The sequence below is a fragment of the Nansenia antarctica genome (genome assembly GCF_963989245.1).
Source record: "Nansenia antarctica genome assembly, chromosome: 2".
In the NCBI taxonomy this organism is placed as follows: Eukaryota; Metazoa; Chordata; class Actinopteri; order Argentiniformes; family Microstomatidae; genus Nansenia; species Nansenia antarctica.
The window spans coordinates 33,681,979-33,706,644 of NC_137675.1; the positions used below are offsets into that span (position 1 = coordinate 33,681,979).

At 44.9% G+C, this 24,666-nt stretch overlaps 1 protein-coding gene across 1 annotated transcript in view; it reads right to left on the minus strand.

Moving 5' to 3' along the window:
* Window positions 1-1,134: 1,134 nt before the first annotated feature.
* Window positions 1,135-24,666, minus strand: part of tmc8 (transmembrane channel-like 8) — a gene marked incomplete at both ends in the record, with an annotated part of 58,701 nt that continues 35,169 nt past the window's right edge. Inside the window, 6 exons of the mRNA XM_080523001.1 lie at window positions 1,135-1,178; window positions 1,970-2,242; window positions 10,276-10,581; window positions 12,287-12,568; window positions 14,921-14,947; window positions 19,796-19,952. Coding sequence (XP_080379127.1) covers window positions 1,135-1,178; window positions 1,970-2,242; window positions 10,276-10,581; window positions 12,287-12,568; window positions 14,921-14,947; window positions 19,796-19,952 — 1,089 coding nt within the window. The remainder of the gene's footprint in view (window positions 1,179-1,969; window positions 2,243-10,275; window positions 10,582-12,286; window positions 12,569-14,920; window positions 14,948-19,795; window positions 19,953-24,666) is intronic.

Genomic DNA, 24,666 nt, shown 5'->3' on the forward strand with positions numbered 1-24,666 from the left:
CTCTGAAGTTTGTCATGTGCTGAACCCCCTGCCACATCCGCCTGGAGTCGTTGCTCAGGAAGCATTCCTCAATCTTCTCTCTGTGGTCTGCCTTGGCCTCTCGGATGCCGCGCTTTAGGTTAGCCCTGGTGGTGCTGTACAGCAGTGTGCCCTTCCTTGCGAGAAAGGCGTTGTCCCTCTCATTGAACAGTTTTTGGACCTTCCCAGTCATCCATGGCTTCGTGTTGGGGTAGACCCGGACCCGTTTGTCCACGGTGACTGAGTTGGTGCAGTTCACTATGTGGTTCAGAACCGACGACGTGAACTGTTCCAGGTCCTCATGCTCATATTCCTGCCATGAGGTGTCATTTAGGCAGATCTGCAGTGGAGCGGACCCTTCTGGCCAGGTTCTGACAGTCTTAGTGGTGATGGGAGCACTTTTCCTCATGGTAGTGTAGGCTGGGATCAGGAGGATTGACACATGGTCAGACATGCCTAGATGAGCTAGCGGTCTAGCCTTGTAAGCACGCTTGATGTTGGTGTATACCTTATCCAGTGTTTTTTCTCCTCTTGTTGCACATTTAACATGCTGATAGAACTTGGGTAGTACTGCCTTCAGGTCGGCATGATTAAAATCTCCGGCTATAATGTGAACTGCCTGTGGGTCCGCGCTCTGTTGACCACTGATGACGTCATATAGCCGCGCCAATGCTAAGCTACCATCTGCATTAGGTGCAATGTAAACGCTTGTAATATACACTGCATTGAATTCCCTCGGGAGGTAAGTGGGTCGGCATTTAACGGTGAAGTATTCCAGGTTTGGGGAACAGTGGCTACTTACAGTTTTCGTGTTTAAGCACCAGCTATCCTTCGTAGATATAATGATCCCACCTCCGCGGGTCTTTCCGCTAAGCAAAGTCCAATCTGCCCGGTGAAGGGTCCGTCCTTCCAGGCTAACCGCGGAGTCCAGGATAGTGTCATTTAGCCAGGTTTCAGTGAGAATAATCACACAGCTATCTCCCACGATGTTATTTTTGGCGACCTGTAGTCTCAATTCGTCCATCTTATTAGCCAGGGACCTGACGTTGGATAGGAAAATACTCGGCAAAGCTGGCTTATCCGGGCTCCGTCTCAGCCAGGCTAGCAGGCCTCCCCTTACTCCTCGGCGTTGTTTACGGTCTCGCCTCCGCCGCTTGCGCCTGAGAGCTGGGATCGCGTAATATTTTTCACCCGGCGCCCGAGCAACGTCGAGTGGAATCCTCCGTTGTTTCAAGAACTCCGCCGTTACAGTCCCCTCGTTTTTCGCACCAACTTCTAGTAAGTCTAGTCTGCTGTAGGTACTATTTACACAACCGTTCCCTATAAGTACTAAAATAAAAATGTACATACAAATGTACTTAGAAACACTTAAAAGCACCGATTTGGGAGCTCCCCCAAGCCTCGCGACCAAGCGCGCCGCCATCTTGTATATATCTTTTTTTGCCAGCCCAGGTATGAACCACAGAGGGGAGGGTGACTTCTTTTTTTTTTTTTTTTTTTTGCCAGCCCAGGTATGAACCACAGAGGGTGACCAGAGGGGAGGGTGGTCAGATGGGAGGGTGGTCAGAGGGGAGGGGGGGAGGGGGGTCAGAGGGGAGGGGGGTCAGGGGGGAGGGCGGTCAGAGGGGAGGGGGGTCAGAGGGGAGGAGGGACACACCTTCTAATTAAACAGTTCTAAACTATTTCAAACTACACACACACACACACACGCTGGACACACACATATTGTGTGCTGTCCACACACACACACACACACACACACACACACACACATACACACACACACACACACACACACACACAAACACACACACACACACACACACACAAAAAAACACACACATACACACACACACACACACACTCACATACACACACAGACACAGACACAGACACATACACACACACACACACACACACACACACACACACACACACACAGGTGTCGTACCCAGGTCCAGGGTCAGGGTGTGGCTGGTCAGCCTCTGCCTCTCACTCCCCACCTCACAGCGCGCCACACCCATGTTCTGCCCGGGAACCATGGCAACAAGGAACCAGGCAACCGGGGCCACTGTTGCCACGACGCTGCCCACTTCCTTGTCGTCCAGGAAAAGGTGAAAGGTCGCCGGAGGGCTCCCCCGCAACGACCGACAGGTCACGTTGCCATGGTAACCGAGGCCTTCTTTGGAGACGGTAAAAGAGATCTTGGGTACAGAGAGGTACACTGAGAAACAGAGAAACAAACAAAAAACGTAAAAAATGTTAAAAATGTTATTGGACAGCCAGTAAGTTTCCCTGCGGAAAACAATTGGCAACATTAACTGGAAACTAACTGGTGTTAAACTGTAACTGTGTTAAACTGTAACTGTGTTAAACAGTAACTGGTGTTAAACTGTAACTGTGTTAAACAGTAACTGTGTTAAACTGTAACTGGTGTTAAACTGTAACTGTGTTAAACAGTAACTGTGTTAAACTGTAACTGGTGATAAACTGTAACTGTGTTAAACTGTAACTGGTGGTAAACTGTAACTGTGTTCAACTGTAACTGTGTTAAACTGTAACTGGTGTTAAACTGTAACTGGTGTTAAACTGTAACTGTGTTAAACTGTGACTGGTGTTAAACTGTAACTGTGTTAAACTGTAACTGGTGTTAAACTGTAACTGTGTTAAACTGTGACTGGTGTTAAACTGTAACTGTGTTAAACTGTAACTGTGTTAAACAGTAACTGTGTTAAACTGTGACTGGTGTTAAACAGTAACTGTGTTAAACTGTGACTGGTGTTAAACTGTAACTGTGTTAAACTGTGACTGTGTTAAACTGTAACTGTGTTGAACTTTAACTGGTGTTAAACTGTAACTGGTGTTAAACAGTAACTGTGTTAAACTGTAACTGTGACTGATGTTAAACTGTAACTGTGTTAATCTGTAACTGGTGTTAAACTGTAACTGGTATTAAACTGTTACTGTGTTAAACTGTGACTGGTGTTAAACTGTAACTGGTGTTAAACTGTAACTGTTAAACTGTGACTGGTGTTAAACTGTAACTGGTGTTAAACTGTGACTGGTGTTAAACTGTAACTGGTGTTAAACTGTAACTGGTGTTAAACTGTAACTGTGTTGAACTGTAACTGGTGTTAAACTGTGACTGGTATTAAACTGTTACTGTGTTAAACTGTGACTGGTGTTAAACTGTAACTGGTGTTAAACTGTAACTGTTAAACTGTGACTGGTGTTAAACTGTAACTGGTGTTAAACTGTGACTGGTGTTAAACTGTAACTGGTGTTAAACTGTTACTTTGTTAAACTGTGACTGGTGTTAAACAGTAACTGTGTTAAACTGTAACTGGTGTTAAGCTGTAACTGGTGTTAAACAGTAACTGTGTTAAACAGTAACTGTGTTAAACTGTGATTGGTGTTAAACTGTAAATGTGTTAAACTGTGACTGGTGTTAAACTGTAACTGTGTTAAACTGTGACTGTGTTAAACTGTAACTGGTGTTAAACTGTGACTGTGTTAAACTGTAACTGTGTTAAACAGTGTTAAACTGTAACTGGTGTTAAACAGTAACTGTGTTAAACAGTAACTGTGTTAAACTGTGATTGGTGTTAAACTGTAAATGTGTTAAAATGTGACTGGTGTTAAACTGTAACTGTGTTAAACTGTGACTGGTGTTAAACTGTAACTGGTGTTAAACTGTGACTGTGTTAAACTGTAACTGGTGTTAAACTGTAACTGTGTTAAACTGTAACTGTGTTAAACAGTGTTAAACTGTAACTGGTGTTAAACTGTAACTGTGTTAAACAGTAACTGGTGTTAAACATTAACTGTGTTAAACAGTAACTGTGTTAAACTGTGACTGGTGTTAAACTGTAACTGTGTTAGACTGTGACTGGTGTTAAACAGTAATTGTGTTAAACTGTGACTAGTGTTAAACAGTAACTGTGTTAAACTGTAACTGGTGTTAAACTGTGACTGGTGTTAAACTTTAACTGTGTTAAACTGTGATTGGTGATAAACTGTAACTGGTGTTAAACTGTAACTGGTGTTAAACTGTAACTGGTGTTAAACTGTATCTGTGTTAAACTGTAACTGTGTTAAACTGTAACTGTGTTAAACTGTGACTGGTGTTAATCTGTAACTGGTGTTAAACTGTAACTGTGTTAAACAGTAACTGTGTTAAACTGTAACTGGTGTTAAACTGTAACTGTGTTAAACTGTGACTGGTGTTAAACAGTAACTGTATTAAACAGTAACTGTGTTAAACTGTGACTGGTGTTAAACAGTAACTGTGTTAAACAGTAACTGTGTTAAACTGTGACTGGTGTTAATCTGTAACTGGTGTTAAACTGTAACTGTGTTAAACAGTAACTGTGTTAAACTGTAACTGGTGTTAAACTGTAACTGTGTTAAACTGTGACTGGTGTTAAACAGTAACTGTGTTAAACTGTGACTGGTGTTAAACTGTGACTGTGTTTAACTGTAACTGTGTTAAACTGTAACTGGTGTTAAACTGTAACTTGTGTTAAACTGTAACTGTGTTAAACTGTGACTGGTGTTAAACTGTAACTGGTGTTAAACTGTAACTTGTGTTAAACTGTAACTGTGTTAAACTGTGACTGGTGTTAAACTGTAACTGTGTTAAACAGTAACTGTGTTAAACTGTGACTGGTGTTAAACTGTAACTGGTGTTAAACTGTGACTGTGTTAAACTGTAACTGTGTTAAACTGTGACTGGTGTTAAACTGTAACAGGTGTTAAACTGTAACTGGTGTTAAACTGTAACTGGTGTTAAACTGTAACTGTGTTAAACTGTAACTGGTGTTAAGCTGTAACTGGTGTTAAACAGTAACTGGTGTTAAACAGTAACTGTGTTAAACAGTAACTGTGTTAAACTGTGACTGGTGTTAAACTGTAACTGTGTTAAACTGTAACTGGTGTTAAACTGTGACTGGTGTTAAACTTTAACTGTGTTAAACTGTGATTGGTGATAAACTGTAACTGGTGTTAAACTGTAACTGTAAGGCGATCAACTTCTCCAGTATCGATTTAATTGAGTCGTCACTTTACAAGCGAGTTCGTTTAATCTCAACGAGACGTCCTTGATATCACTTCTTAAGATGATATGATCCAATCAAATATTAGGCACCACTACTGAACTGTTCATTAAGATAATATTTATTCAAGCACATCAGCAAGCAATAATAGTTCATTTCCATGGAAAAGTGGTCTCATCTAGTTTCACCTCTGCAGGCCCGTCTCAGCTAGCCGTCAACAAGTTACTGCAAGAGCTCCACCAGCCAAGAGTCCCCTTTTTCCCTGGTACATAGTGTTTATACATTTGATTCAACATTTGGGGCCGGGTGGTGCCTCCCCCCCCCCCCCTATCTAGTAGCTTTCCACTTGTCCGCACAAAATCCGTTGCAGCTGCTCGTTAGCATTGGCCTTCAATTCCTCCTGTGTGGGTGCGAAAATGCACTGTATGTTATCAGCTTGAGTGTCCTGCTAGCGTCTCGTTCCCATGGTGATATCATACTTTTGTGAGGAGAGCAGTGAGTTGAGTTCTTATCAGTAGCTTGTGAAAACATTTGAAGTTGCACAGTAATATGAGTTAGGATTCGATTTACAAGTTAAAGTACAGCATAGAAGAATAGACCCATCATCAATCATTAGTTATGAAAGTACAAAATCAGTACAGAAAAATAGAACATCATAACAGCAGGTATACAATGGTTGCCAGCACATAGGCAAAAACAAGCAATTTATAAGCAGCCTGAATCATAAAACGTTCTTTTAGTCAGGAGCTTGTCTTCTTCTTGTCGCTCAAAAACAGAACCTCTCTTTTGGCTTTGCGTGACCTTCCTATTGTTCTCAACTGACCGCATTCACATATTATTTAAATGAGCACATAGTACATGATTTATCACTTCTAGTGATTTTAATACAAATTCCCAACATGACTGGTGTTAAAGTGTAACTGGTGTTAAACTGTAACTGTGTTAAACTGTAACTGGTGTTAAACTGTAACTGTGTTAAACTGTGACTGGTGTTAAACAGTAACTGTGTTAAACAGTAACTGTGTTAAACTGTGACTGGTGTTAAACTGTAACTGTGTTAAACTGTGACTGGTGTTAAACAGTAACTGTGTTAAACAGTAACTGTGTTAAACTGTGACTGGTGTTAAACTGTAACTGGTGTTAAACTGTAACTGTGTTTAACTGTAACTGTGTTAAACTGTAACTGGTGTTAAACTGTAACTTGTGTTAAACTGTAACTGTGTTAAACTGTGACTGGTGTTAAACTGTAACTGTGTTAAACTGTAACTGGTGTTAAACAGTAACTGTGTTAAACTGTGACTGGTGTTACACTGTAACTGGTGTTAAACTGTAACTGTGTTTAACTGTAACTGTGTTAAACTGTAACTGTGTTAAACTGTAACTTGTGTTAAACTGTAACTGTGTTAAACTGTGACTGGTGTTAAACTGTAACTGTGTTAAACTGTAACTGGTGTTAAACAGTAACTGTGTTAAACTGTGACTGGTGTTAAACTGTAACTGGTGTTAAACTGTGACTGTGTTAAACTGTAACTGGTGTTAAACTGTAACTGTGTTAAACTGTAACTGTTGTTAAACTGTAACTGTGTTAAACTGTAACTGGTGTTAAACTGTAACTGTGTTAAACTGTGACTGGTGTTAAACTGTAACTGGTGTTAAACTGTAACTGTGTTAAACTGTAACTGGTGTTAAACTGTTACTGGTGTTAAACTGTAACTGTGTTAAACTGTAACTGGTGTTAAACTGTAACTGTGTTAAACTGTAACTGTGTTAAACTGTAACTGGTGTTAAACTGTTACTGTGTTAAACTGTGACTGGTGTTAAACAGTAACTGTGTTAAACTGTGACTGGTTTTAAACTGTAACTGTGTTAAACTGTGACTGGTGTTAAACAGTAACTGTGTTAAACAGTAACTGGTGTTAAACTGTAACTGGTGTTAAACTGTGACTGGTGTTAAACTGTAACTGGTGTTAAACTGTGACTGGTGTTAAACTGTAACTGTGTTAAACTGTGACTGGTGTTAAACTGTAACTGTGTTAAACTGTAACTGGTGTTAAACTGTAACTGGTGTTAAACTGCGACTGGTGTTAAACTGTAACTGTGTTAATCTGTAACTGGTGTTAAACTGTAACTGGTGTTAAACTGCGACTGGTGTTAAACTGTGACAGGTGTTAAACTGTAACTGGTGTTAAACTGTGACTGGTGTTAAACTGTAACTGGTGTTAAACTGTAACTGTGTTAAACTGTGACTGGTGTTAAACAGTAACTGTGTTAAACTGTAACTGGTGTTAAACTGTGACTGGTGTTAAACAGTAACTGTGTTAAACTGTGACTGGTGTTAAACTGTAACTGTGTTAAACTGTGACTATTGTTAAACTGTGACTGGTGTTAAACTGTGACTGGTGTTAAACTGTAACTGCTGTTAAACTGTAACTGCTGTTAAACTGTGACTGTGTTAAACTGTAACTGGTGTTAACCTGTGACTGGTGTTAAACAGTAACTGTGTTAAACTGTAACTGGTGTAAAACTGTAACTGTGTTAAACTGTAACTGGTGTTAAACTGTGACTGGTGTTAAACTGTGACTGGTGTTAAACAGTAACTGTGTTAAACTGTGACTGGTGTTAAACTGTAACTGTGTTAAACTGTGACTGGTGTTAAACTGTAACTGGTGTTAAACTGTAACTGTGTTAAACAGTAACTGCTGTTAAACAGTAACTGTGTTAAACAGTAACTGGTGTTAAACTGTAACTGTGTTAAACTGTGACTGGTGTTAAACTGTAACTGTGTTAAACTGTGACTGTGTTAAACTGTGACTGTGTTAAACTGTGACTGGTGTTAAACTGTAACTGTGTTAAACTGTAACTGGTGTTAAACAGTAACCGTGTTAAACTGTGACTGGTGTTAAACTGTAACTGTGTTAAACTGTAACTGGTGTTAAACAGTAACTGTGTTAAACTGTGACTGGTGTTAAACTGTAACTGGTGTTAAACTGTGACTGGTGTTAAACTGTAACTGGTGTTAAACTGTGACTGGTGTTAAACAGTAACCGTGTTAAACTGTGACTGGTGTTAAACTGTAACTGTGTTAAACAGTAACTGCTGTTAAACAGTAACTGTGTTAAACTGTGACTGGTGTTAAACTGTAACTGTGTTAAACTTTAACTGTGTTAAGCTGTAACTGTGTTAAACTGTGACTGGTGTTAAACTGTAACTGCTGTTAAACTGTGACTGGTGTTAAACAGTAACTGTGTTAAACTGTAACTGGTGTTAAACTGTGACTGGTGTTAAACAGTAACTGTGTTAAACTGTGACTGGTGTTAAACTGTAACTGTGTTAAACTGTGACTGGTGTTAAACTGTAACTGGTGTTAAACTGTAACTGGTGTTAAACAGTAACTGGTGTTAAACATTAGCTGTGTTAAACTGTGACTGGTGTTAAACTGTGACTGGTGTTAAACAGTAACTGTGTTAAACTGTAACTGGTGTTAAACTGTAACTGCTGTTAAACTGTGACTGGTGTTAAACTGTGACTGGTGTTAAACAGTAACTGTGTTAAACTGTAACTGGTGTTAAACTGTAACTGCTGTTAAACTGTGACTGCTGTTAAACTGTGACTGATGTTAAACTGTGACTGCTGTTAAACTGTGACTGCAATTTAACTGTGACTGGTGTTAAACTGTGACTGCTATTAAACTGTGACTGCTGTTAAACTGTGACTGGTGTTATCTTGGCAAAACAAAGTTCTGTTCCATCTTTAAAAGCTTTTTAGGGAGTTTTTTTATCATCCAGAGGGGCCATTTTCCAGCCTTATTCCAAAGCGCTTTACCATGGCCTCTCATTCACACACCAACGGCGGCAAGCTACCACGCAAGGCGGCGGCCCACTCATTGGGAGCAGTTTGGGGTTCAGTGTCTTGCCCAAGGACACCTCGACATGTGGCCAGCCGGGGCTCGAACCGCCGATCTGCCGACCCTGCGATCATTAGATGCCAGCTCTACCTCCTGCTCCACAGCCGAATTTATTAGGGCCAACAGGTGCTAAGACTGTCCATGCAGAAACGTTTGACTTGTTTACGGTACGCAAACCGAGAAGAAACCTACATACACTATGCATACAGTAAATGGTATGCAATAGTTTATTTTTCTGTGGCTGCTCCAAGATGCGTTCTTGCACTCTATTAATCTAGGTTTAGTGAATCTAGGTTTCAACTAGGTGTCAAATGAGTGGTGCAACAGACCTGGATTAGCAGAGGTTTAGATTTAAACCAGGATTACATTTCAACTACATTTAAGCTAGGTTTAAAGTTTGGTGCAACAGGATTAGTAGATAAACCTTGATTTAATCCAGTTTAAAAGTTAAACCATGTTGGTGCAACCCAGCCTATGTAGAGTACTAGCCTATATCGTACCGTACTTGGTATAGTATATGCTCTTGATAGAGTGCAACAACACATTTTGGAAAACAGCTCCTGTTTCAGTTTGTATACCATACAACTAACTCAAATATAACTAACTCAAATACAACTAACTCAAATACAACTAACTCAAAGTCTAACTTGTCTACATGGACAGAGTCAGGGCAATTGCACTTGTGGATGACAACTCTAATATAATAATATATGCCGTTTAGCTGACGCTTTTATCCAAAGCGACTTACATTGCAATGACACATTTCAGTATATATGGTCTCTGTACTTTTTTTTTTTAGAAGTATATTTATTCGTTTTCAGAGGGTTATACATATCTAAAAACAGGATCAAGAGAACAATATAACACCCTCTTCTTAAGCAAACCCCCCACCCTCTCCACACATACACACCCTAACACACAGACCAGCAACAAAAAACAGAGCATACAACAGAGACAGAAGGTTTGACATGGGCCGTCAGGGACGGGACGAAGGCACCACTCACAACTACCTGAGTGGAACACTGTAGTGTGCTGTGGAGCTCTAATGTAGCAGTTCTTGTGGCTTACCTTTTTTTTTTAAGTAATTTTTTCTGAGTGGGACACTCCCACTCATATTTGTATTTTTATGGCGATAGAGATAGTAGAGATTTGACAGGAAGGATGGGTGAGAGAGAGAGAAGGGCTGACATGCAGGACATGTCCACGGCCGGAATACAACCGGGAACCCTGCGGTTACGTGGTTGACGCTTAACCCGCTATGCCACCTAACCCCCCCCCGACCCCCCTGTTGTGGCTTACCTTTGACGAAAACCTGGACTTCCCGACTGCTGGAGAACCGGCTACCTTCCTTCATCCTGGTCCCGGCCATACACGAATAATTCCCAGCATGCGTTTCTGTCACCCTCTCCACCACCAGCATGTTCCCGGCTGGATGGAGCGGTGGGGCTGAGGGGAAGGATGATGATGTCACATCCTGTCGGTTGAAGAACCAGGTGTAGGAGAGGCGGGACCCCCGGATGACGTTACAACGCAGGGCCAGCCTGGCCCCCTCGTACAGGACGGGGGGCTGGGGGGAGGGCGTCACCACCGCCCCTGAGACCGGGGCTGAGAGGGGGGGGGGGGAGGGGTGGAGGAGGGGGGTGGAGGGGAATAGAGGGAGGAGGGGAAGACGGTGACATAGAAGAGGAAGGAGGGGAGGAGGGAGAAGGTATAACAAAGGAAAGTTGAGATTTCAAAAATCATCAGAATCGACTTATTGCCTCCCATCCGTCTACAACCCCCCTGCCATCGACCCCCAATCTCTTCCTTTTCTGCCTCTCTCCTCCTCCTCCTTATTCCAACCCCCCCCCCTTCCCCAACCCCAGGTTCCGCCCCTCTTTGTCCTGTGGTGAGAGCCATGAGCTCTATGAGCCCCTACAATCCGGCTTCAGATCTCACCACAGCACGGAAACCGCCCTCATTAAAATCACCTCATGATCTCCTCATTGCTGCTGACTCGGGCCGTTTCAGTATCCTCATCCTCCCGGACCTCTCTGCTGCCTTCGACACTGTCTCCCACACCATCCTCCTCAACCGCCTCTCCACCCACCTGGGTGTCACTGGTACAGCCCTCTCCGGGTTCACATCATACCTCTCAAACAGGGAACAGTTTGTCTCCATCCACGGCTCAAGCTCCCCCCCAGCCCCAGTCAACCAAGGCGTCCCCCAAGGCTCTGTACTCGGACCCTCCTCTTCACCATTTACATGCTCCCCCTCGGCCAGATCCTCCGTCGTCATGGCCTTAACTACCACTGCTACGCCAACGATACCCAAATTTACCTCAGCTCCACCCCATCCTCTCCGCTCCCCCCCAGTCCCTCATCAACTGCCTGCTCGAAATAAAAACCTGGATGACATCTAACCTTCTCAAACTTAACACCAAGAAAACAGAGCTCATGATTGTGGAACCCAAGGCGCTGCTCCCTCTCCTTCCAGTCCCACATAAAATCCATCCCCAAATCCGCCTTTTTCCACCTCAGAAACATAGCCAGATTACGACCTTCCCTCACTGACTCCGTTGCCGAAACCCTCATCCACGCCTTCGTCACCTCCCGTCTGGACTATTGTAATGGAGTCCTGTTCGGGGTTCCCAACAAAGCCCTGGACAGGCTCCAGTACGTGCAGAACTCAGCTGCCAGGGTCCTCACCCACACCAAGCCCTGGCAGCACATCACCCCCACCCTCATTCACCTCCACTGGCTTCCGTTCAAGTCCCGCATCACATACAAAATCCTCCTCCTCACCTACAAATCCCTCCACGCCTGCGCCCCCCAGTACCTAACTGACCTCCTCCCCCAGCATACCCCTTCCCGGAACTTGCGGTCCGCAGACATGGGCCGGCTATCTACCCCCCGCACCAACCTACGGACCTTTGGGGACAGAGCCTTCAGCGTGGCCGCACCTACCTTCTGGAACTCCCTCCCTATAGTGATCTGCAACGCCCCCACCCTGGACTCCTTCAAATTAGCCCTCAAAACACATCTGTTCACCAAGGCCGTTGCCCCTAGTCAATGTTTGAGTTTTGCTTTGTTTGTTTTCTGTTTTGTCTGTCTGATCATTCTCATAGAATTGTAAAGCGTCCTTGGGTTTTTTGAAAGGAGCTATAGAAATTAAAGTTATTATTGTGGTCTGTTCCAGGGCAGCAGGACTGTGTTTGCTGTGACAGGTGTGTGTGTGGACCGCCTTCCCAGCCTGGCTCAGACCACCCTGCACACCCACACACACACCCACACAGACACACACACACACACACACACACACACACACTTACTCACTACTTGTAGGTGGACAGAGTTGCTGAGGCCGACGCCCCCCCCCGTGGTGGCCTTGCAGTGGTATGCCCCCTCTGACGTCACGGCCACCTTCAGGGAGAACGCCGCAGGCCGGTCGCCTTGGAGGTCGTCGCCCATGGCGACCAGGCTGTCGCGGTCCTTCAGAAGCTGATAGGTGATTGGTGGAGGAAGCCCAGAGGCTTGACACTGGAAGACCACCCTGGACCCAAGGTAGGCCATGTCTGGACCTGTGAGGACAGGGCTGGGGAGAGGGGAACCATCTGGAAGCACAGGGGGGAACAGGGAGGAACAGGGAGGAACAGGGGGGAACAGGGGGGAACAGGGAGGAACAGGAGGGAACAGGGGGGAACAGAGGGGAACAGGGAGGAACAGGGGGGAACAGGGAGGAACAGGAGGGAACAGGGGGGAACAGGGTGGAACAGGAGGGAACAGGGGGGAACAGGGAGGAACAGGGGGAACAGGGGGGAACAGGGGGGAACAGGGAGGAACAGGGAGGAACAGGAGGGAACAGGGGGGAACAGGGGGGAACAGGGAGGAACAGGGGGGAACAGGGGGGAACAGGGGGGAACAGGGAGGAACAGGGAGGAACAGGAGGGAACAGGGGGGAACAGGGGGGAACAGGGGGGAACAGGGGGGAACAGGGAGGAACAGGGGGGAACAGGGGGGAACAGGGAGGAACAGGGAGGAACAGGAGGGAACAGGGGGGAACAGGGGGGAACAGGGGGGAACAGGAGGGAACAGGGGGGAACAGAAGGGAACAGGGGGGAACAGGAGGGAACAGGGAGGAACAGGGGGGAACAGGGAGGAACAGGGAGGAACAGGAGGGAACAGGGGGGAACAGGGAGGAACAGGGGGGAACAGAAGGGAACAGGGGGGAACAGGAGGGAACAGGGAGGAACAGAAGGGAACAGGGAGGAACAGGGAGGAACAGGGAGGAACAGGAGGGAACAGGGGGGAACAGGGGGGAACAGAAGGGAACAGGGGGGAACAGGAGGGAACAGGGAGGAACAGGGGGGAACAGGGAGGAACAGGGAGGAACAGGGAGGAACAGGGGGGAACAGGGGGGAACAGGGAGGAACAGGGGGGAACAGGGGGACCAGACACATACAATGGGGGAAATAAGTACACATAACTTTATTTACATATGGACTTTAATGTTTAGATTTTTTTTGTCTGGATTGTTTGAGTTAATACCAAATTCTGGTGCAAATTTAACTTGAATAGGCTCATTGGAAATACATTTACTGGACAGCGGGAACAAGTCGGCAACCAATCAAAATGTTCAGACTTTTATTCTGAAAAATGTAAATATATGTCAACGTTGTTGAAAATCAATGACACGCTCGCTAGTCAAGCCAAAACATTGCAACGCAGTGGATTCGGACAACGTTGACATTTATTTACATTTTTCACAATAAAAGTCTGAACATTTTGAATGGTTGCCGACTTGTCCTCCCTTTCACCAGCTGCTGTCACATATTATGTGTAAGATATACATGTAAATATTCTATATAGAACATATACAACACAGACTTCACAGACTTCAGGCAGTTATTGCATGCAAAGGATTGTCAATCAAATACTAAACATGGGTAGTTTATTTGGACATGATATGATTTTCTCCAATACTTTTGGGGGCCCTGAAATAGGGGGTAGTATGTTGAAAAAAAGTTTTACTTTCTAAATGGTGAAACCCAATTTGAAACAAAAAAACACTGACTTAAAGCTGAGAATCTCTACTTTGACCCCATAGTAATTGTTTGATTTCAGGCCACATCCACACGGAGACAGAACCCATCTTTTTCATTTGAAAAAAGTTTTCCGTAAACACAAAGTCGTCTCAAGAAATATGTGCATCCAAACGAAACCACTGAAAATGCTCTAACGCTGCCACAAATGACACCAAAAACAGAGAAGAAGAATGGAGCATGCGCAAAACTTGTGCGGTGAACAATCACATGAAGAAGAACCCTGTAAGGTGCCGTTGTTGTTGTTGTCTGGGTTAGCGCATGCGGGTTAAGGGAGAGGTGGGGCTATGGCGTCATCAGTTCAGGAAAGATGCGTATGAATGAATGAATGAATGAATGGTCTTTATGGCTTGGCTTGGTATGGTATGGTACGGTACGGTATGGTATGGTATGGTATGGTATGGTACGGTATGGTATGGTATGGTATGGTACGGTACCTTGGTATGGTATGGTATGGCTTGGAGAGCGTCTTCAGGTTTGTTCACTCTGGGACCCGGTTTAAAAAAATAGCTTATTCAGGCTCCCAGAACGCGGTTCCGTGTGGACGAAACGTCCATAGATAAAAAAACGTTGGCAGATACACCCAAATTCGTCTCTGTGTGGACAAGGCCTTAGATCCTCTTTCTCATACTTATGAACAGCACTGTATATCAGGACAGGCTGGTGGAGGCAGAAACATCAGAGGACAGGCTCATTGTAATGCATGGGATGGAATGAGGAATGGTATCAAACACATGTATATACAAATATATGCATGGAATATGAACATTTAGTGGGTATGACACTGTTCTATGTACCGGGCAGTATTGTGGATAAAGTGAGTGATTTACTGTTGCTTTTGGAATATTCTTTTGAGGTGCTTACCTGTTTTGGACACCATACTGGCCAAAGCTGGAAAAACAGTCAAGAAAAATACACAAGACAAATAGATTCAGATTCAACCTTTTCTGTCATTGCACAGAGTACAACCAAATGTTTTTTTTTTTTGCTCTAGGCACAGGGTCAGCCATAGGGAGCGCCCCAGGAGCAATTCGGGGTTAAGTGCCTTGCTCAACGGCACAACGGCATCACCTTCGATATGATGCCAGCAACCCTCCCAGTCACCAGCTCACATGCAGCTCCCTCCTGAGGCGGGGATCAAACCAGCGACCTTCCAATTGCTAGCCAGCCTCTCTAACCTCAAGGCTACTGCCGCCCCTATACATTATAACTAATACATTTGAAATGTTACATAAGATGAAATAGCTTAGATGCTTAATTTAATACTGTATTACTCTATTTTTTTTATTTGACACCAACTTTAACTCACCCAAAACTGGCAAAAGATATAATCCTTGTGGATTCTTCATTTCACGACACTGGTCTTCATCCAAGGCATGGTGTCTATATGTGTGTGTGTGTGTGTGTGTGTGTGTGTGTGTGTGTGTGTGAGAGAGAGATAGTGTGTGTGTGTGTGTGTGTGTGTGTGAGAGAGAGAGAGAGAGAGAGTGAGTGTGTATGTGTGAGAGAGAGAGTGTGTGTGCGTGCGTGCGTGTGTTTGTGTGTGCGTGCATGTGTATGTGTGAGAGAGAGAGAGTGTGTGTGCGTGCGTGCATGTGTGTGTGTATGTGTGAGAGAGTGCGTGCGTGTGCGTGTGTATGTGTGTGTGTGTAGGGTGTTGTACTCCACATGCAGGAGACAGATAACATGTGGTATATATTCGTTTAACTGACCTTCTACAGCCCACCAAGATGGAACCCCTCAGTGAGAACACACTCACCCACAGTAAGAACACACTCACCCACAGTAAGAACACACTCACCCACAGGCGTGTAAGAACACACTCACCCACAGTAAGAACACACTCACCCACAGTAAGAACACACTCACCCACAGTAAGAACACACTCACCCACAGTAAGAACACACTCACCCACAGGCGTGTAAGAACACACTCACCCACAGTAAGAACACACTCATCCACAGTAAGAACACACTCACCCACAGTAAGAACACACTCATCCACAGTAAGAACACACTCACCCACAGTAAGAACACACTCACCCACAGTAAGAACACACTCATCCACAGTGAGAACACACTCACCCACAGTAAGAACACACTCACCCACAGTAAGAACACACTCATCCACAGTAAGAACACACTCACCCACAGTAAGAACACACTCATCCACAGTAAGAACACACTCACCCACAGTAAGAACACACTCACCCACAGTAAGAACACACTCATCCACAGTGAGAACACACTCATCCACAGTGAGAACACACTCATCCACAGTAAGAACACACTCACCCACAGTAAGAACACACTCATCCACAGTAAGAACACACTCACCCACAGTAAGAACACACTCATCCACAGTAAGAACACACTCACCCACAGTAAGAACACACTCACCCACAGTAAGAACACACTCATCCACAGTGAGAACACACTCATCCACAGTGAGAACACACTCATCCACAGTAAGAACACACTCACCCACAGTGAGAACACACTCACCCACAGTAAGAACACACTCATCCACAGTAAGAACACACTCACCCACAGTAAGAACACACTCATCCACAGTAAGAACACACTCACCCACAGTAAGAACACACTCATCCACAGTAAGAACACACTCACCCACAGTAAGAACACACTCACCCACAGTAAGAACACACTCATCCACAGTGAGAACACACTCATCCACAGTAAGAACACACTCATCCACAGTGAGAACACACTCACCCACAGTAAGAACACACTCACCCACAGTAAGAACACACTCATCCACAGTGAGAACACACTCATCCACAGTAAGAACACACTCACCCACAGTAAGAACACACTCACCCACAGTAAGAACACACTCACCCACAGTAAGAACACACTCACCCACAGTAAGAACACACTCACCCACAGTAAGAACACACTCACCCACAGTAAGAACACACTCACCCACAGTAAGAACACACTCACCCACAGGCGTGTAAGGTTAATTTATGAATGTATGACACAAGGATATTACACCAGCAGTATGAAGAAAATAAAAAGAGTTAATCCTGTAAAACACATCACATCCATCCACATCCAACATTAAGTTGTTCTAAAAGACAAAAGACAAAATATGATGATGACACTGGACATGTGACAGGGTCTGGTTAGGGTTGATGTCCTCAAGTAGGTCAATGTCATTTTGATGTTTTCTTATCTTTTTCCTGATGACAATAGTTGAAGAAGAAATGCTTATTTGAGTGTTGGTACACCTCAAACCAAATAGCTCAGGGACGCGCTCTGAATCAAAACACACGCAAAACAGCTGCTAGTAGGCCAGCGCTAAAAAGGACTATCGTTACGAACGTCTAGCTGCATGTTTAGCACGTCACAACATGCTGTTAGTGTTAGAACTTCAACATGCTAAAATCACTACACATAATTAGATGATCACACAGTCCTTGCTTTTGAACTCGTCTTAAAACGTACATTTGTTTGCAAGCCGTGTATCACTAACCCAGTAGAAACAGTGAATCCAATTCACAAATTATGAAGTATTTAGTGATCCTAAAACGTTGTTTGTTATATCGAGTGGGCTCTTCGACACTTAAACTTTTGTAATATGTGACGCGATCTGGTGGAATGACCAAGGAGGGGGCAACGTCATTTTTCTGTTTTTTACATATGCTTAAACTCAGTGTTGCCACAGTTACTTTGAAAAAGTATTCTGATTACTGATTACTGATTACTCCTTTAAAAAGTAATCTAGTTACTTTACTGATTACTTGATTTTAAAAGTAACTAAGTTAGATTACTAGTTACTTTTTTAGTTACTATTGGCAGCTGCCTAGGCACCCGACCCCCCCCCCCCCCCCCCGCAACATAAAAATGAAAACTGGTTTTGCCAAAACTCACTTTATTTTAACAGTAACTTAAATTACATAATTAAACTTTAAACAATAACTTAAAACAACAAAATAAAGAGTCTTTCTTTGCCTCACCCAACATAAATACTTGTTTTTAAACAATAAAATAAATATAATCTTTATTTAACAGTAACTAGCAAGGAGTGGTTTCACAAAACCTAAAACCTACCCTGACCATTCAGATATGATCCTAATATAATCCTAATCCTAAACTGGGTGAGTCTTATCAATTTATTTTATCAATGATCAACATTTATGTTCTTGTCATCCTTTGCTGACACAAACTCAAAATAATCCTTATATTTCCAGCTATTTAACGCATATCTCTGTTCTCGCTCCATTGTGTAGGCTACGCTTCTGTTTACACTGTGCAATCAGCGTGGTGATACACGTGAGCGATTCTGCTGCAATCTCGCGATAGTCGAGAGCCGTTTTTTGCGGGCATGGCCTTCCATAGTAACCTCGTGTTGAAAACGTGGGCACTGACGTCACTCCCCAAGACGCGAGAAATGTTTGTTTACTATCGAACATTACAAAGAAATACTGCATTTAGCCTAAGTTATGAGGTAGTAACGCAATAGTAACGCACAGTCACTCGAATAAGTAACTTTAATCAGATTACTGATTTGGAAATAGTATCGCGATAGAATACTCGTTACTGGGAAAAGTAATCAGATTAGAGTATCGCGATACTTAGTATCGCGTTACCGGCATCACTGCTTAAACTACAGATTGTAAGCTTTCAAATGATGTGTCATACATAGACATCGGGGAAAAATGTAAGACAACATGAGTATTTGAAACTTGTTAACCCTGAAAACTAAATCCTGAGGAAACGGCCTTCAAAGATTTTGGACTTTTTCACACCTTCACACAGGCAGGTAATGGGCGGTAACAATGGGCTGGTCAACCCCATCCCCAACCACTCCCCCTCTAGCTTGACAGCTATCAGCTGTCAATACTGGTCACTGGGTCAGACAGCTATAGTTATACAGCTATAACATTATTACCTAGCAAGGTATTACCTAAGCTAATTACCCAGCTTATTATTATTTATGGTTGTTGTAACTGTTATAGTTAGTCTTTTAATGATACAAAAAAGTATTCAATCAGAATCAGAATTTATTTTACAGTACACAAGCATAGGTAGGATAAAGATATCACTGTAAATATTGTGTCATACACAGAATATGGGCACACTTCAAAACCAAAAAACGGAAAAGAGAATTTTTTTTAAATAAAGAAAGAAAAAAATAGCTTTTTGCTCATTTGCGCGACTTGACAATTTTCGACATGAGCATGTATGATGACACTATAACGCTTTTCTAAGATGCTAAGACGCCCAGTAAACACCTGTGTACAGGAGCGAGATAAACTACTGTATTATGGTCAGTGAACATTATCAGTAGGCTAACATCGCTAATTAAAATGGATAAAAACTCAAACTATATTCTATGAATACAGTATATCATAATAATAATAATAATAATAATAATAATAATAATAATAATAATAATAATAATAATAACTGGCAGTGCATTCCACAATTTGGGTGCATGAAATCTCACCAAATCTCTTCTTTTGTACATGTGGTACACAGAGAAAGCCAGCGTCAGAAGACCTGAGAGCTCTATTGGGCTGATATGCTAGCAAAAGGTCTTTCAGATATTCTGGTGCTGTGCCGGTGAGAGCTTTATAAGCAGAAGGATCTTGAAATATATTCTGAACTTAACAGGAAGCCAGTTATGAGAAAGCTATTACGGTAGCAACACAAATCATCCCATATATCAATATTATGGTATGTGTCTAAAATCATCATTCATCATGTCCACAGGTCTCCCCAGCATGGAAGGTAAACACAGGGGGGTCCTTCCACTGAGCCGCGGGGCTGTCCTGCCTGGTGCCTGCTGCAGGGGGGGGGAGGGGCTGACGACCACGTCTGAGCAGCGTAGCGTGCTGCTTCACCAGGAAACGCTTATCAGAGCTGCACTGGAGGGGGGAAACACACACACACACACACACACACACACACACACACACACATATCCACCCACGACACACACGCATGCGCGCACACACACACACACACACACACACACACACACAGACACACACACACACACACACACACACACACACACACACATACACAGACATATCCACCCACAACACACACCAGGCACTGATGTGAGCTTTTAGATTGGGTAAGCATAAGATATAGAAATACACATAATTACACATACACGCTATCAGTGAACGCAGTTTCAAGGAAATGCAATTTTGATGCCCTAGAACCCGCTAATAAACTGTAGTGTCACTTTGTGATCAGATTACCAAAAACAAAAAAAACAGTTGCCAGTTTCGACTATATCAGGGGTGCTCATTGTTCAATCTTTTTTGAACCAAGATCTTTTCAAGTAGCCAGCCTGCTGAAATCTACAAGTCCAGTTCCAACATCGCAAACGCACACATGCACAACACAGACACACACCGTTTCCATCCTCCATAGTAAACTCACAAAAAACACTTTCTTTTCACACTTTGTCACACAGGCACTTGACATCACATCACAAACCCTCCCTCTCTATCTCTCTCAAACACTTTTGGTCCAGAACCAATGGCACGGACAGCGACATTAGGCCCATCTCAGCGATTGATTAAGCAGCTCTCTCTCCAAACACAATGGCACAGGCCTACATTCAAAGGTATAAGCAGAGGAAGTCTTAAATAAGAAGCCATAACCAGCAGCATGAATGAATGGACTTTATTGTCATTGCTACAGTACAGGTACCAAACAACGACATTTGGGAGGGGTGGCTCCCCTGGTGTTAGGAAAGGGAGAAAAATAAATCACTTTTAGAAAAAAATAAAATAAAATAAAATCACAAGAAGGTAAGGAGCTGGTTTACATAAATAAAGGCTATGTACACAATCCACTGTACTATACTGTACAGATAGTCAACTAGGGTTGTCATATTGCACAATAGTATTTTTTCACGTTATTTAAAGTGTCACAGTTTGCAGGCTTGAAATGTACATGTTTGTGCCTCAGCACTACACCTGATTTTTTCAGTCCAGCAGCTGCCATACAATCCGTCCAGACTGTCCAGGGCCCAGAACTTAGGTCTTTGCTGTGTTCAGGGCCTGGACGGCCCTGTGGTAGAAGCAGTTCTTCAGTCTGTTTGTCTTAGCGGCCAGGGTCCTGAACCTCCTTTTCGAGGGCAGCCTGGTAAAGTGTACGTGCCCAGGGTGGGTCGGGTCCCTGGAGATCTTTGAGGCCTTCCTGAGACAGCGTGTGTTGTACAGCTCTTCCAGAGAGGGGAGGGGGGCGCCGGTGATCTTCTGTGCTGTTCTCACTACTCTCTGTAGCGCATTTCTCTCCGCTGTTGTGCAGCTGGAGAACCAGTTGCAGATGCCGTAGGTGAGGATGCTCTCCACTGCGCCGCGGTAGAAGGCCACCAGTATCTCCTGCTTGTTGTGTTCCTTCCTGAGGCATCTCAGGGTGTATAGCCGCTGTTGTGCCCTCTTGATGGTGCCTTTTGTGTTGTCCTTCCAGGTCAGGTCATCCCGCATGTGATGTCCCAGGAATCGGAGGGTTGAGACTCTCTCCACGCTCTCTCCGTCGATGAGCAGGGGTTGGATCTCGGACTTTTTCCTCCTGAAGTCTACGATGAATTCCTGGGTCTTTGACTTGTTCAGCAGCAGGTTGTTAACCTTGCACAGCTTGCTCAGTTGCTCTACCTCATCCCTGTACGCCGCCTCGTCCCCCCCCGAGATACATCCCACCACGGTGGTGTCGTCTGCAAACGTTACGATGTAGTTGCTGGGGTGGACGGGGGTGAAGTCGTAGGTGTAGAGGTTGTAGAGGATGGGGCTTAGCACGCAGCCCTGGGGGGACCCAGTGCTGAGGCTGAGGGCTGTGGAGGTGTGGGGGCCCACACGCACCCTCTGGGGGCGGTCGGTCAGGAAGTCCTTGATCCACGCACATATAGAGTGTGATAGACCCAGGTCTAGTAGTTTGGTAACTAGCCTGTCTGGAAGGATGGTGTTGAAGGCGGAGCTGAAGTCCACGAAGAGCAGTCTCGCGTAGCTGTTTCCCCTCTCCAGGTGGGATAGAGTGGCGTGGAGAGTCGTCGCGATGGCGTCCTCTGTGGACCTGTGGGCTCTGTAGGCGAACTGGTATGGATCCAGGTTGGGCGGGAGGCGTGTGAGTATGTGGGCCCGGACTAGTTTCTCGAAGCACTTCATGATGATTGGTGTGAGTGCCACCGGGCGGTAGTCGTTTAGGCAGCTCACCGTGCTTTTCTTCGGGACTGGGATGATAGTTGAGGTTTTCAGGCAGGGTGGGACGGTGGCCTGGGACAGGGACTGGTTAAAGATGTTGGTGAAAACCCCGGCCAGCTGGTCGGCGCAGTCTCTCAGCACCCGTCCCAGGACGCCATCCGGCCCCGAGGCTTTCCTGGGGTCCACCGCCTTCAGTACGCGTCTCACTTCATGCTCTGTGAGGGTGAGGCTGCTGAGAGCTGGAGAGAGTGGTGTTTGTGTTGCGGTTACCTCCGTTCGCCCCTCGTCGAACCGGGCGTAGAAGGTGTTCAGCTTTCCCGCCAGCAGGGGGTCGTCCTCTGCGGCTGTGAGCCTGTTGGCTCTGAAGTTTGTCATCTGCTGAACCCCCTGCCACATCCGCCTGGAGTCGTTGCTCAGGAGGCATTCCTCAATCTTCTCTCTGTGCTCTGCCTTGGCCGCTTTGATTCCGCGCTTTAGGTTGGCCCTGGTGGAGCTGTACAGCGGTGTGCTCTTCCCTGCGAAGAAGGCGTTGTCCCTCTCGTTGATCAGTTTTTGGACCTTCCCAGTCATCCATGGCTTCGTGTTGGGGTAGACCCGGACCCGTTTGTCCACGGTGACTGAGTTGGTGCAGTTCACTATGTGGTTCAGAACCGACGACGTGTACTGTTCCAGGTCCTCATGCTCATATTCCTGCCATAGGGTGTCATTTAGGCAGATCTGCAGTGGAGCGGACCCTTCTGGCCAGGTTCTGACAGTCTTAGTGGTGATGGGAGCACTTTTCCCCATGGTAGTGTATGCAGGAATCAGGAGGATTGACACATGGTCAGACATGCCTAGATGAGCTAGCGGACTAGCCTTGTAAGCACGTTTGATGTTGGTGTATACCTTGTCCAGGGTTTTTTCTCCTCTCGTTGCACATTTCACATGCTGATAGAACTTGGGTAGTACTGCCTTCAGGTCGACATGATTGAAATCCCCCGCTATGATGTGAATAGCCTGTGGATCAGTGCTTTGTTGGCCACTGATGACTTCATATAGTCGCGCCAATGCTAGGTTGCTGTCTGCGCTAGGCGCTATGTACACACATGTTATTAGCACCGCGTTAAACTCCCTCGGGAGGTATGTGGGTCGGCATTTAACAGTCAAGTATTCCAGGTCTGGGGAGCAGTGGCTACTTACAGTTTCCGTGTTTAAGCACCAGCTATCCTTCGTCGATATTATGATCCCACCTCCTCCTGACTTGCCGCTAAGCTCCGTTCGGTCAGCGCGATGTAGCGTGCGCCCCTCCAAGCTAACAGCTGCGTCCACAATATTGTCATTTAGCCAGGTTTCGGTCAGAATAATCACACAGCTATCCCCCACGATGTTGTTTTTGGCAACCTGTAGTCTCAGTTCATCCATCTTGTTCGTCAGGGACCTGACGTTGGAGAGGAAAATACTTGGCAAGGCAGGTTTGTCTGGGCTACGTCTTAATCTTGCTAGCAGGCCTCCCCGGCGGCCCCGTCGTTTCCTACGGTCTCGCCGCCGGCGTTTACGCCTCAGGGAGGGAACTGAGTACCAAGGTTCTCCCGGTAGACGGGCGATCTCTTTGTGTATCCTGTTTTGCTCCAGAAACTCCGCCGTAACTATCTTGTCGTTTTGCGTGCCGACTTCTAATAAGTCGAGCCTGCTGTAGGTACTATTTACACAACTGTTCCTTATAAGTACTAAAATAAAAGTGTACATACAAATGTACTTAAAAACACAAAGAAACACCAGTGTGGAAGCCACTCCAGCTGCAGCGTCTAAGCGCGCGGCCATCCAGCACAGCAGTACTCAAACCACATAAACAAGCACAGATCGCCACCAGCCTCGCGAATCATATAAATCATATAAACCGCTCATACCAGGCTTGCTGGAACCCCCTAGCGACTCTCCCTTTCTGGGTGTGAAGATCGGTGAGCGGTGGCTTCGGGCGGCATTTAGCCAGTAGTTCTGTTTTTCCAGTCCAGTCCAGTCTACGAAATCCCTTTAGGTCGCTGACAGTAATGTCCATATTCACAAAATCAAGCAAGTTATCCTTATTGATTATAATTATTTAGATCGTTTGAGCTAGCTAGCATAAGCTATTTTGCCGGGCGAGAGGTGAAATGTTAAGTGAACTTGAAAGTGATAAGAGCCAATCAGTAGCTCTTATCAGAATTAAAGAACTACTGATTGGCTGTAAGCATGCTTACCCTGGCCACATTAAACAGCGGGCTGAGGCATCGGAAAAAATTTAAAAAGACATTTTCACGCATTCGAATGTACGCGAGGGAAAGCAGAGAGAGAAGTGCTTATAATGTAACGCAATGCAAGCAGAGTAGGAAGTGCTTACTCCTGCAGGTGGCGCTAAAAATGCAACGTCAAAATGAATGACTCCTGCTGCCCTGGGACCTAA